This window comes from Cloeon dipterum, chromosome X (assembly GCF_949628265.1).
Source record: "Cloeon dipterum chromosome X, ieCloDipt1.1, whole genome shotgun sequence".
Lineage (NCBI taxonomy): Eukaryota > Metazoa > Arthropoda > Insecta > Ephemeroptera > Baetidae > Cloeon > Cloeon dipterum.
In genome coordinates, this window is record NC_088790.1 from 15742788 (window position 1) to 15756856 (window position 14069).

A 14069-nucleotide genomic window follows, 5' to 3' on the forward strand; every position below is an offset into this window, starting at 1 on the left:
GGCGAAACCATAGATTTTTTAAGCCTTTCCTTATGTGAACCACCACGCACAGTGGTGGAAGTTTTTCAATTCAACGATTTTTAGTTATTCTACGAAAGTGGACTAAAATTTCAAAATTGATTTAAAATACATTTTTTGTTGTTAAATTTAGCTGAAATTTGGTCTGTATACACTGATCAATGAGACAAATCGACTGGTGGTTTCTGTCACCCTACATTCTAAATTTTTACTACTTGGTCATGTCATAAAATTACAACTAGCAAATAAATATTGATTCGGTGAAGCTGCCCACCAATTTTTTCCGTTTAGAACTGGACTGAAACGCAAAGAAATTTCCTTTTGCTGTCTGTGACGTGCGTACTGATAGCGAATCTTCTCTTTCTTCTACTTCCAGGAATCGTGGAGGAGAGCGTTACAGGGGTGCACCGTCTGTATCAGTTGTCCAAGGCGGGCAAGTTGACAGTGCCGGCTATGAACGTTAATGACTCTGTCACCAAAACAAAATTTGATAACCTGTACAGCTGTCGTGAGTCAATTATTGATAGGTGAGTCTCAATCTGATAAAATAAGCGCTGATAAGATGAGAAAACATGACAAATGTCTGTTGGATATAAAAAAAAACTGATTAACATGTTTTGCAACAGAATAACAAGAAATATTATAAAAAAAATTCCTTGCCCTTTGAAAATTATTTTTCTGTTATGCTCCGACATTAACATTCAAAAAAATTCCGCAGTGTCAGTGCAGCCTTCTTGATACAAATTTATTTCTCTTCTCGAAATGATTATTTTCTTTTTGTTGCAGTTTAAAAAGGTCAACAGATGTGATGTTTGGCGGCAAGCAAGTGGTAGTCTGTGGCTACGGAGAAGTGGGAAAGGGTTGCTGCCAGGCCCTCAAAGGGCTCGGCTGTGTGGTCTACGTCACAGAAATCGACCCAATTTGTGCGTTGCAAGGCTGGTAGGCTCTTTTCCCCCTGACCGAGACTGGTGCAAAAATATTTTATAATTAACAATTGACAGTATGGACGGCTTCCGAGTGGTGAAGCTGAACGAGGTTATCCGCAACGTGGACATTGTTATCACAGCCACTGGCAATAAAAACGTGGTCACAAGGGATCACATGGACAAGATGAAAAACGGCTGCATAGTCTGCAACATGGGTCACTCCAACACTGAAATTGATGTTGTAAGTGGGCTTAATTGGACTCTTCCTTATCTCTAATGTAGACTTGATTCTTTAAATGGATGAATTACGAATGACCTTTTTCAAATCTCTGCTTTTTATAGGAATTGAAAATTGGAACCAACTTTATCTTATAATAAATTTTGTTCAAGGCGTAAAATTTAATTATTTACGTTCAAATGACGTTAAAGTTTCAATTTTATCCACAAAGGAATTTAAGAAATAAAAACTAGGCCAGTAAATTGATTTTCCGCTTTGTAACATTTTCAAAATTAAAAATTCACTGCAATTAAATATTAAAAAATGATACTTTGAGATTAAAATAACTTATTATTAAAAATTAAAGATTGAGACTTTGGATTAACACAAAAATCCTTGTCCTCACAGAATAGTCTTCGCACCCCTGATCTGACCTGGGAAAAAGTACGCTCGCAGGTTGATCACGTGATCTGGCCCGACGGGAAAAGAATCATTCTGCTGGCTGAGGGTCGCCTTGTGAACATGAGTTGTTCCAGCCTGCCCTCGTTTGTCGTTTCAATTACCGCAGCCACGCAGGCCCTCGCCCTCATCGAACTGTTCAACGCACCCCACGGCCGATACAAGTCCGACGTCTACCTCTTACCCAAGAAAATGGGTAAGTCCAAACTTTTGTTTCTTGCAGTTGACGTTTCTAATGGAGGTTTAAAAAACTCTTGCGGAAATGTTTTTATTTATTGCTCATTTGATTTGACTTCAGAGTTCTAATTTATTTGATAAGATAATTCGATATGGTAGGATGTTAACTTTTGCAGCGTTGATCTATTTTCATTATACTGCAATTTGAGAGCTCGTTCCTTTTACTAATGGTTATCCTACTCTTGTAATTTTCTTGAAAACCAGTGAAGTATTTTTTTGAGATCGAGAGAAGGGTTGAATTAAATAATTGAGAAATTCCTGCAGAAATACAGGAACATTAATCTATTCATTTATTATGCATAAATCAAGCTCGCCATTAAATCCTAGCCTTCCTGTGCATTCATTAAAACAGAGATTGAAATCTCTTCAGATTTTATAAAAGTCACTTGCTTTACGGCTGGGTCAAGTGTTGAGCCTGCACGACGCACAGTTTAAACCAGGTTAAGAGAGTCGCTCGCTATAATTGGACTTGTAATTTTGCACCAGAGAGCGTAAAATATGAGCTCAGGATACATATTGCTGTGCACCGAGGGCGTCGTAGCTCATGTGCACGGGGCCTTGCAGATTTAAAAAGCGTCATCTGTGTGCATTAGAGTGCCGTCTCAAGGGTGCGTGCAGATTGCAGAGTCACCAGTTCTAGTTAAAGTGGCAACTCCTGCTTGAAGAACGGCTCCAAAAGTACCAGAAATATCAAATAATACATTTTTATTATTCAAAAGGTTCATTCTAAAAAGTTATACTATGGTGCAAATATGTTAAACTTATGCTATGAAACAGAATCTTTGACTCAACAGTGTTATTTTTCGATTTTGCTTTTTTTACGCGTCTTTGGCAAAGAACTCAATCTCCTCTTCAATGTTGCAAACCTATTTTCAAAGCGAAAATATACTTTATTCATTCAATTATTTCAAATAAAAATATTTAAACAGCAGTTTTTTTAATTAAATTAATGAAAATTTTAGTTCAGCTTCCAATTTTAAAACTTGCACAGCGGTCAAACACTAAGTTTTCCTCAGAATGGTAAGATTGATTGTATCGATTGTATATGAATCAAATTTAATTTTTATTGAGCAGAACCTGTATTATTAATTCGATTTTGAATATTTTCTTCAAATTCCCATAAATTTGCTAAAGTGCAGAATCGAAAAGTTTTCTCCAGCACTACGTGATTCACGAATTTAAAGATTTCGCTATTTTGCCTGTTCTCAGATGAATATGTGGCCAGTCTCCATTTGCCAACGTTTGATGCTCACCTCACTGAACTGACAGACGAGCAGGCCAAATACATGGGGCTTAACAAAGCCGGACCCTTCAAGCCAAATTACTACAGGTCAGCATTCATTTTCGCACCTGACGATCACAATGCGGCCACCTTTGACAACAGGGAATTTTCTGTCTCTGTTAACATGCTTAGCCGTAGATCCTCGTAAAGCACCTGACTAATTTCTCGTCCTTTACGTTTCAGATACTAACTTTCGTGCGTGAATTTGGAATGTGGCGTGCAGTTGTCAACTCGACGTAACATTTTTTAGATCTTGAGCCATTACCAAGCTGAGAGTATTAATTGATTGCCTTTGTTGAGGTCGGCACTTTTTAAAAATCGTTTAACCAGTGGCTACGTAGTTATTTTTGGGGTCTATAGTTTCGATTTGGTTGTTTTTAATCAATATTACGGTATATTGCAAAAAGTGCGAGTAGATAATAATAAATGAATATAAGCCATATATTTTTTAATTAGAAAGAGCGTAATGGTGGGTGTTTTGCAGAATTTAGTGATTATTGTGATCCAAATTGTGTGGCAGAATGCCCATAAGAATGTACTAGACAATGAGCGTCGCTGCGTTGAGCGAATAAGAAATTGACAAAAATCGTAGTTTTTTGTTCTAATCTACATAAATTTTGTGACGAATATTTACTTTTTTCCAAGTATACAATGTTACATACTCTCATGTTTTGAGGTGCATTTTGAATATTGAGCATTTTCATGTACGCGACCTTACATATACCGTGGTTTTTCCGAGGCATTCAGGGTGTTGATTTCTTTTCGCTACATACTGCTAGAGTCCGAGTTATTATAGCATTGTTGAGAAGTACGTGAAGAAACAACGCAGTCCATCATCCGACTTAATACATGATGACGACGAATGTTATTTTGTTATGGACACAGGAATTTGATTAATTAATAAAAATGATGCAAGTCGTAGCCTTACACTAAATTTGCAATTTTATTTATCACCACTCGTATTTCTTACATTATTAAAAGCTTAAATTAATAAATGCAACGGTAACAAAATCGTCCTTTGCATTTTTACCTTAACAGTGGGAAAACTGCTCGTTTAAGAGATAAATAATACGATTATAATTTAGGGCTTCAAACCTGGAAGTTCAGTCCAGTGCCTTCCAGGTTTGTCTTAATCCACTCGTCAAAGCGAGCCGCTATCTCGGGGTTCATGTGGTTGGCCCAGTCCCCGGTGACGCCCTTGCGGATGAACGAGGGCGCCTGCAGACACGTGACTTTGTCCTCGGTCATCTGGTTCAAGAGGGCAGTCTTGCGGTACTCGAGCACGGGCTCTAGGTTGACGGCGGGGTTGTTCTTCATGCTCTCGAAGCTCAGGTGGTGCAGCACAGCCTGCACCTCCTCTTCGTTCAGCTCCTTGTTCAGGAACTTGGCGCAGCGCAGCACGACCGATTTCAAGTCCTAGAATATTGATTTTAATTTTAGAAAAAAGTATTTTAAAAAATATGTGAACTAAGAAAAATAATTTACTGTAAGAGAATATCTGTTTAAACGGTTTGTGACCAAGCTGGTTATTATTCATCCAGAAAACGTTGATTAACTGAAACTGGAATCTTAATAATTGAGCGTCTTTGAGCCCCGCCAGACCCGTTTTTTCTGAATTTTATCTGCTATTCCAGGAAAGGTATAGCATTGATTTATTTGCGAAACCTGATGTGATTACGACACATTTGAAAGACCATCAAGGGTTTGCGAAAACCTGCCTTTTCCCGGATAGCCCCACTGCATTGCAGGTTTTACTGCAATTTTGCGCCTTTTTCGAAACACATTTTTATTGAAAATCACGAAAGTAAAAAATTCTCTTGATGCATGACCAAAATAGGGATTTTTACAAATAAAAATGCAGCTTGTTTCACCAGAAGACAAAAAATCCTAACACTGATCGTAATTTTCCAAAATTTCTGACTATTTTGGCGCGAAATGTGACTTTTCCGGGGTTGAATTCGGAAAAATGTGGAGAAGGCCAAAACTGGTGGATTTTTTGCGAAAAAAAACAGTTGTGCGTCTTTGCGCATTGCAAAATTGGCGAACCCTGTGTAAGACCCAAACAACTCCAAAAATCAAAATGAAGTAACGACAAAAATGTAAATATTGTGTAAACCATAATATATCAAATATTTCTCCTGGCGATATTTGAGAAAAATATACCCCGTGAAAAATTGATTAGATCAACAAACATTGCCTCACCTTCTTTAGCTCCTCGTAGCGGAGGAAGAGCACGTTAGGGTCATTCCTGCGGTTCCAGAAGCCCATGATGTGGTTCCAGATGGGGCCCATGGGCACACTGTCGTTGATGAAGAGCTCGCAGAAGTCGTTGAACGAGCCGTGGAGGTCGTGCATGAGTCGGCAGTAGTGGTAGTAGGAGACGCACATGTCCTTGGGGTTGCGGCACACGTACACGATCTTGGGCTTGACCACGTCGAGCTGCTTGGGCAGCAGCTCCAGCGGCAGATGCGTCTTGATGAAGCGCGGCGACGGCATGCTCTCAACGATCTCCACCGTTTCGCCGATCAGCTTGATCACGCCGGACGTGTCATTGCCCAGAAGCGCGGTCAGCTCCAGCACTGGCGCTCGCAGCTGCTGCAGCATCTTGGCGCCCTGGAAGTCGAGGTCGTTGCCAATCAGCCACACCATCTCCTGAGTCCATGTGCTTCCTGAAAAACGCAATAAAAATTATAAAAATCAGTACCACAATTTCCTGGCTTGAATAATACTGTTTTCTTTTTTCTAACTCTGCTGATTCTCCAACTTTTTCCACAAAAAAGGCAAAATGAATTTTGTAAAGTTTTGGGTTTAATTAAATGTTAGCCCCTCAGTACTGTGATGATTATTTAATTCGAATTCTTTTAATTCTTTGAATTATTAAACCTCTTCGATTGTGATTGAAAATTAACAAGAACTACTTTTGCATGACTTTGAAATTTGATTTTTAGAAAAAAACAAAGCTTTTTATATTCAGACATCTGAAATCGCTCAAAAATCTATGAAAATCGTTTAAGTTTGAGCAGCAAAAATGTGCTAAAACTGCACTGTATTTTCTCTCTCTCAGTTATGATCAAATGATCAAAACAATACAAATATGTAGATTACATTCATGCCTTACCCAAAGTTGTTAAGTAAACATATATAGACCATAAAATCATATTATGGTTAACGAAATAAATTATTGTTTTCAATTTAAGTACTTTTTAATTAAATTATATAGATTCATAGGGGTTAATATTTATTCTCTTGGTTGATTTTAGCCTTATATTTCCTTGCGAAGCAATAAGCTTCTTTATATATCTTAGCAAATTTTTTTAAATAAATTCCTGGGAGTAAGCTAAAACGGATTTTGTAGCTTTTCTCTGAGAAACTCAAAAAAATACAAATTTTCAATTTGATAATGATAAAAAGCTTATTTAGAACTGAGGTATATAAATTATCTTTAAGTGAGAAACACTCTTTGTCTGCAGTAGTGCTAGTATTTGATTATGAATACAGGTCCACTTTCATTTCGCGTCCTAATGTTAAGGAATTGTAAAAAAGAAAAGTGTCAAAAACAAACACTGAGTGATGAAATAAGAAAGTCGTTGAGAAAAGTTCACAAGAGGGGATAATAATTTTAGGATGCGAGGGAGAAAGTTGTGCAAAGGTGATTGGTCCGAAAAAACTGGTTTCTCTTGTAGGCCAACTTCCGAAACCTCCCGGTTGCGGTCATTTCAAATACCGTCTCGTGTCCTCTTTAAAGAGCACCATCAGTTTTCACTTGACCCGTCGGCACATACCCTTCATTAATGGAGAATCTCTTTTTCTCTCTACGCATTTGTTTTTTAACTACTCTTGATTTCCCCTTCGCTTTTACTTTTTGAGAAACACAATTTGACCAGCAACAAGCTCCTGGGCGCAATGGTTGTTTTATTGCAATTGCGAGCAGTTTATTTGCATTGAAAAGAAAAATTTTAGTTAGTCACGTGCTGAAAGACATTAATTCCCAGATTGCCTATTCTCCAGTGCAATTTGGTTACTTGAATTACGATCATGTTCGTCCCATCGTATTATTTTAAATTCCACTTTCACCAATTTGTTCAGTGACCGTGCAATCGCTACTCCTTTTATGAACGCATGATTTTGGCTGTTGCACAATTTTTACTAAAGCTGAAAGTCTTCCTCAAGTCAAGCAAAAGAAAATTTAACATCTCAAACGACTTTGCAAAACAATCCATTTTTTAACTTGCAAAATCAGGCAACCTAATTTTTATACCATTTGAAAGAGGTAAAATATCATTGTTTTTTGGTATTCCGAATGAAATTTTCTCGTAAAATTCATTTTATAAATCTTTTTGATCATGATTTCCTTGCAATATCGCCAGAAATGATCAGCAACGTTCAAAATCTTTACAAATATGAATCTGTTTTATTATTAAAAAAATCCCCATGTTTTTGAATAAATCAACCTCTCTCTCAATTGAGAAAAATAGCTATGTATATTTTTTAATTTAAACCGCTTAGTATTCGTTTTGTACCAAAGAACACAATATTATGAAAAATGTAAATATGCAAATTAAACTTTTTGAAACTGTCAATTTTGACCTATCTCCTATAAAAAGGTCCACCACTATAAAATTACTGTATGAATTTTTTTTTCTTTATTTTAAGAACAAGTTTTTACCTTCAAAGATTTTAATTATTTACGTATGTAGGCTACAAATGTAAGTTTATAAACGCACTAACCTGTACGAGGATACGAAACGAGCCAGACGTCGTCAGGGCGCACTTCCATATCGATGATGCGCTGGGCATATGACTTGAACTTGGGCGGGATGAGCACTTTGCCAGGGTTGACTTCGATGAGGCCACCACTGGCCAGGCCAAAGAGGTCCTCCAGCTTTTTGGCCATGTCGCCCTCAATATCTTTGTAGACGACGTGCATTTTAACCTGAAAATATAAGGCCGAGAATGTCCCGTTTAAACGTTGCTGCAAGGCATATAATGCAGAACTATAAATTATACCTAGAGGAACACGGTTAATAACAATTTAGGGCCATCTAGATGCTTTGGCTGACCGAGTTTCTCACGTCAGAATTACTAAATTGAGGAAATCGTAAATTCTTTTGGTATTGAAAGAAATTCAGATCACTAGGTTTCAAGCAGTGAACTTAAACTTAATAAAAAAAAGTATTTACTGGTCTCGGTGGGCCTTAACTCCGAAACGATATAGACTTACAGATTTTGTTGGTGGTTGCTCCAACTCGATGGTCACGGGCAGAATGGATGAGAAGAAGGAAAGCCTGAGGATGATATCTACCTTCCTGCAGGGTGGGGGCTCGTGAGAAAAAAAGGTGCTTTCACCTGTGCCGAATAATGTGGCCACGGAAAGAAATTCACGGAACATAATTTTCTCCCACTTGTTCATTTCATCAAACACTCCTCTGCTCTACAGCACGTCTAACAAAAGTTAGATATTATCCAAATTTTTATATAAAACAAAAATAAAGTGAATTTCCCTGTCAATTTTCTGCAAATGAAAAAAATGGATATTCTAATATCTATTGTTGTGTATATTCTGACTTAAAACAATCTTGATACATAGAAAATAATGACAAGTTGGGAAATATGTTTTTACTTTCAATATCTTTCTTCCATTTTTTCCAGACACTTCAAAATCTTTTCATCTCATATGAAGTTCAGCGTGATAATTCCTGTAATATCTATATAATATTATAATTTTTTATAATACTGACATTTTTATATTTCATCGAAAATGAATAGTAACAAAATTCTCGCTATTCATAAAAACTTGGACCAAAAACATTTATGAAATTTATTTGCTGCTAATTTGTTATTTTGAAATATTTTACAGTTGAAAAAGAGGGCTCTAGCCACACTTAAAGCTTATAGAAATTTCAAAATTTCTTGAAAACGTATAAATAATATATACTGAATTTTTCAATAGTAATAAACCTTTTTATCCTAACCATTAGCTAAAATTATGTTATCGTTTAAAGATAAAAAATTTAGTCTTACTTTCACGAAGGATTTATGGAAGCACAAGATGCTTAAAATATCCTCTAATGTTTATATATCCTTACAAATACGGTGTTTAATTTCCCCTCTCTGTCTCATTAACTCTGTCCCATACTCGTTCAATTAATCTTATGTGCCTAAGTTGAAAGCATATTTTTTTAAGAGAGTGATTGACGTCAGAAAATTTTGACTTCCTGTGGCTGCTACCTCCAATCGCCTAAGACAAGTCAAACGAGTATTTTTTGTTTGATTTTGGTCGAAAATTTGGCACGCGCGACGCGCGTTGTCTCGTCTTTCATTGATCATTTTTCATTCAGGCTAAGATGCACGTGTTCCGAGGTGAAAATATTTTGAGCTAACCTCCAAAAGTAGTCCAGATAGACAGAGCAGCAACATTTCATGTGAGAAAGGAAAAGTTATGACATTCTCAGTAGGTGCGTGTGCGTGACATTATCTGATTTGAAAAATGCGGTAAAAAAATCCGTTCGCAAAATAAGAGATAGGTCAGTTAACTGAAACTTTTGAGTATGCCGAACATTCATTGAAGTTCAAATATTTTACGAATGAATTTGAATATGTGGAACAAACGTTACAAATATTTTTTCTGTGGCGTGATTGCGAGTCATAAAACGGTCATATAGCTGCCGGGGCGGCTTATATTTCATCTCGGCCGTCGCCAGCCAACATCTCGAGTAGAAATGGATTTTTTAAAAGCATCACACGCAGTTTAATTTTCTGTATTTAAATTTTTAAAGCGGGGTTTTTTCCACTATGAAAAAGCGTATATTATAAAAACCAAAAATTTCAATTTTTTAAATGGCTATATCATAATATGTGATTGGAAAAATGATGGGTGTATGGTAATCAGGAAAATAATTTTCAATTCACACTCATAATTGCCGTTAAAAACAGTCTTTGATTGAACTGTTTTTTAGGTACACACACAGGAAAATAATTTTCCCTCTTTTCTAGATTCTCCGTGATATGTGAAGCAGATAGAAGTTCAGTCTTTATTGAAATTGCTGGAAGAAATTTTAGGACTTTAGTGTCGCAGTAAGGGTGACCGAATTCCGTCGCCAATAATTTACATTTAGTTTGTTCATTATTTGTTATGTGGTTTTATTTTTTGTTGATAAAGAGTACCTCTATAAATAATTAATTTTCCATTTCCGTCTATTAAACTTTTGGCAACGACACTTTTTCAAAACTCAGAATATATTATGGAGTAAATTTCTTTTGTTGCTTTGCTGTTTGTTTTTAATAAGGAAATATATGCTTGTATTTATTTGGAAAAATATAGCTATTCTCTTTTAATCTCTCATCTTTCATCTTCTGTGTCTTGAAGCTTGAGCAAAAATGCACAGTAGGAAGAAAGCAGATATCCGGGAGTATTTAACGCACACGTCCGTTGATTTGCATTTATATTTTATTTTTACCGTCTGTCCATCTCTTTTCTGGGCTAATGATGTTTTCACTTTCTACGAAATCAACTTCTACCTTCCTTATCACTTTTTGCCTAAGGTTATATTTGTACCGATGGTGCAAATAGATTTCTAAAATTGAAGCTCTACATTTTATTATTAAGTTACGGTATCCGCGAGGTAAATAAATAAAAAAATTACGAGATGAAAGGTCTAATAAATCTCTCCTCTTGAAACTAAACTGTGAGTCCGCATTTTATTTCTTTCACTATTCAGACATTATTAAAAATAGTTAAAAGATAATCTGCAACAATTTTTTAAATTTCATGAAGAGTAAAAACTCCTTTAGGTGTTTGCTATTGTTTAAAATTGAAATCCAATGAGGAAAGGACCGGCGAAATTGCTCCATATTCATTCATATAGCTTCTTTTCAAGTTGGCGCCATCTGAGGGCCAGTTTCACCTGCTCTCTTCTCTCTGTTCGAGCAGCAATTTACGGCAGGTGCTGCCATTTAATGTGACGTGCAAAACACCGGCACTAGAGATCGAAAAGCTAATTAGCCGAGTGGCTCGCGCACATTAAAGGCCTTGACCATGAACGAGGCCAGCGCGAAGATGAAACGGGGAAATTCTCTTTCTTCCTCCCGCTCTTGATATTCCACTTTTTCTCTAATCGATGCACGCGTGTGTGTGCACACACACCGTGTTCCTGACAGGGAACTAGAGAATTTTTGCAACGTGATTTGCCCTGTTTGAGCTGAGAGCAAGTTTTCTTCGGTATTATCATTGCTTCTGCTCTTGCAAAACGATTGCGGTAATAATAATCAGCATTGACTTATAAGCGCGAAAATCCTACTTGTATGTATATACGTTCATGGGAAAAAGACAAGAATCAATTAAAAAATAACATGTACTTTGAGCTTAGATTTCTTTATTGTTGTTTTCAAGTTGTGCCGAGTTTTCCCAGCACTAATAAGTGAAGCTTATTATTTTTTCCTTTAGATTTATTGAAATTTGTTCACCACTCGCACTGCATTCCTACTTAGCGGCACAGTTTCTCTTCCAGTGGAAGGATTGCTACCTCGCAAATGATTTTTAATATTAAGAAATTTAAAATAAACTTAAATTTTTAAGTAGGAGATCCCAAAGGGTAAAATAATTTTGAGAACCTATTCTTTTTAGAAAGGATGTTCTGCTTCGCTGGTTTGTTTTTCAAATTTGCAATTTATTTAACAAATATAAAAGTAAAAAATTAGTTGAGGCTAACAAAAGACAGTTTTCAGGCATTCTGTAAATCACTTATGAAAAATATACATTAATAACTTTAGCTCATGATTCTGTTTTTGAGAAGAATAAAAGCTTCTTAAAAAATAGCAAAAAAACCATTTGAAGTCTTTAAAGCTTCAACCGATTACTTTTCGGAAAAAATAAAAATAAACAGCCTTAAAAATAATGCATCGCGGTTGAATTTATTTAAATTTTAGAACAAAAAATGATTCCGCAGAATGTGATTACTTTTCAATAAATTGACGGTGTATTTTTATATCCGCATTGGAACTTGGATGCGGGTACGTTTACCTCAAACACGCGGGATCACATGCACTTCCTGCTTGTGGTGCTCTGGCTGCTCTTGTCGCGAGACACACACACACTTTGTTTCTGCTATAGTTTGTAGCACCACCTGTGCTGACCTTTATTGAACATCCAGGGAATTATAAACTGCCGCCAACGTGTGCACAGTACACAGAGTAAATAAATTCCTATTCCCATTCTGGCAATAGAGTTCATTTAACTCGATTAAGCGCGCTGAGAGCCGACGAACAACGCATTTCCTGCAGATGCGCAAACTTGGATTAATTCTAATTCCCATGCAGGACTGTGCTGTTGTCATTATCACGTGCATTTGTAGAATGAGTCATATAACTATTTGGAATACCTGCTTTTTAATTTACTTGCATTAACATTGAATTGTTGTTTGAAAATACTAAATCTTAAGTAAATTATAATTAATAATTTATTTACGATATCACATTTCAGCATAAGCCTTGTGAACCGTGAATAAATGTCCACTTTGAATGTTTTGTTTTCAGCCCGCCAAATTGCGTGTGGCAATTTAATCACGAGCGAAAATTGCAGATTCTCGCAAAGGACGTGGTATGTCGTTTTAAGTGCCCTTTGATGTTGGGGTAAAATGGTTTTCGCGGCCAAATTCAGAGCTGTTTATTTACGTCAGTTATCTCAAGGTGGACTGCTGGCGCGCTCAGCTCCTGCTTTACGATGTTTCAGTTATAAAAGGCTTTGTGATTTGCAAAAATTCATTTCATTTCCGCATATAATTTTAGGGAAAAAAGAACGTGCATATAATTTGATATGTGCGCAGTGACGGCTGTAGTTTCTTTTTGCTACCATGGGAAATCTGATATGTTTATAGGCATTGTTTAAGCAAGGGCGAGATTGATATGCAAATTTCTTGGTCTTTGAAAGAGTTCTCTCTATGGTTAAAATACAAAGGGAAACAATTTATCTTTACCTTAGTTTTTACTTGGAAAACGCACTCAAGCGCGTTTTTTTAATTAATGAGAAGCTTTGCTCTGCAAAATAGATGTAATTTTGTCAAGTTTATTTTAAATTATATTTTTGATCGTGCAGGAATAAACAGCCTTGTGACCTCAATGAAGCCACTGCAAAACAAAAGCTCATCAGGCACCCAATGACGCTGCTCTTCTCTTTGAAGAAAGACGGGTAAGTTTGTGCGTGAAAATTATTCTGGGAGCATTTGCTATTTTTAGCCCAACCACTCTCTCAAAAGCGTAGAGTATGCTCATTTGTGTCAACGCAATTAAACATCCAGTATATTATATAGTTAAAACTCCCTTTTCTATAATGCGGAATTATACAAAGGTAATATATATAATAAATGTGTTTTTAACCGCAATGTGTTGTGCCATGAATAGAGTTATTGAATGATGCATGGGTGAGTGATATAATTCAAGGTGGTGAGCATTAATAACTAATAAGGCACAATAAATCTAATCTTCGTGGATCTGTACGGAAAAATTGTAACAAATAATTCCTACAACATAGCATAAATATTATCTACAAATTTAGAAAGAGCTACAATTTTCTCAGGTTGCATTTCAAATTTGCGAGAAAAAGTTTGCATACTGGTCAAGCAGCGAGCACGTTCACCCTATTGAAAATCAAGGAACTAATTTAATTCTTTCACCATTGGATAGGTCATGGCGAGAAGAAATTAAATCAAGCGAAAAAATCCCTGAGAAGTAGACCAAAATCTAAAATTAACGATTACTTATTGGATATTTGCTTATAGCACATTGTAGCAGATGCATTTTTGGTAGATTTCACAAAAATAAACTCAATGGACCACTTGCCAGAGCTAAAAATGCAAAAGAGGTTTTTAGTTGTGGCCCTGGAAATATCCAGTTTAATTGTACAAGGAATTCAAAAGCCGTTGAAGCGACCAAAAGT

The 14069-nt window shown here is 36.3% G+C and overlaps 2 protein-coding genes across 5 annotated transcripts in view; one reads left to right on the forward strand and one right to left on the reverse strand.

The window, feature by feature from the left end:
- Nucleotides 1-4073, forward strand: part of LOC135947347 (adenosylhomocysteinase-like 1) — a 23987-nt gene extending 19914 nt beyond the window's left edge. For all 4 annotated transcript variants that reach the window (XM_065496140.1, XM_065496141.1, XM_065496142.1 and 1 more), the window contains 6 exons: nt 395-545; nt 805-957; nt 1020-1185; nt 1570-1816; nt 3067-3187; nt 3323-4073. In XM_065496140.1, coding sequence (XP_065352212.1) covers nt 395-545; nt 805-957; nt 1020-1185; nt 1570-1816; nt 3067-3187; nt 3323-3329 — 845 coding nt within the window. In that variant the 3' untranslated portion in view covers nt 3330-4073. The remainder of the gene's footprint in view (nt 1-394; nt 546-804; nt 958-1019; nt 1186-1569; nt 1817-3066; nt 3188-3322) is intronic.
- LOC135947349 (luciferin sulfotransferase-like) lies at nt 4059-8566 on the reverse strand. The gene is made up of 4 exons (XM_065496144.1): nt 8361-8566; nt 7868-8072; nt 5342-5808; nt 4059-4555 (listed from the first exon to the last, which is right to left on the reverse strand). Exons 1-4 carry the CDS (start codon nt 8547-8549, stop codon nt 4229-4231), a joined length of 1188 nt encoding a protein of 395 aa, XP_065352216.1. The 5' UTR covers nt 8550-8566; the 3' UTR covers nt 4059-4228.
- Between the last annotated feature and the right edge of the window lie 5503 nt (nt 8567-14069).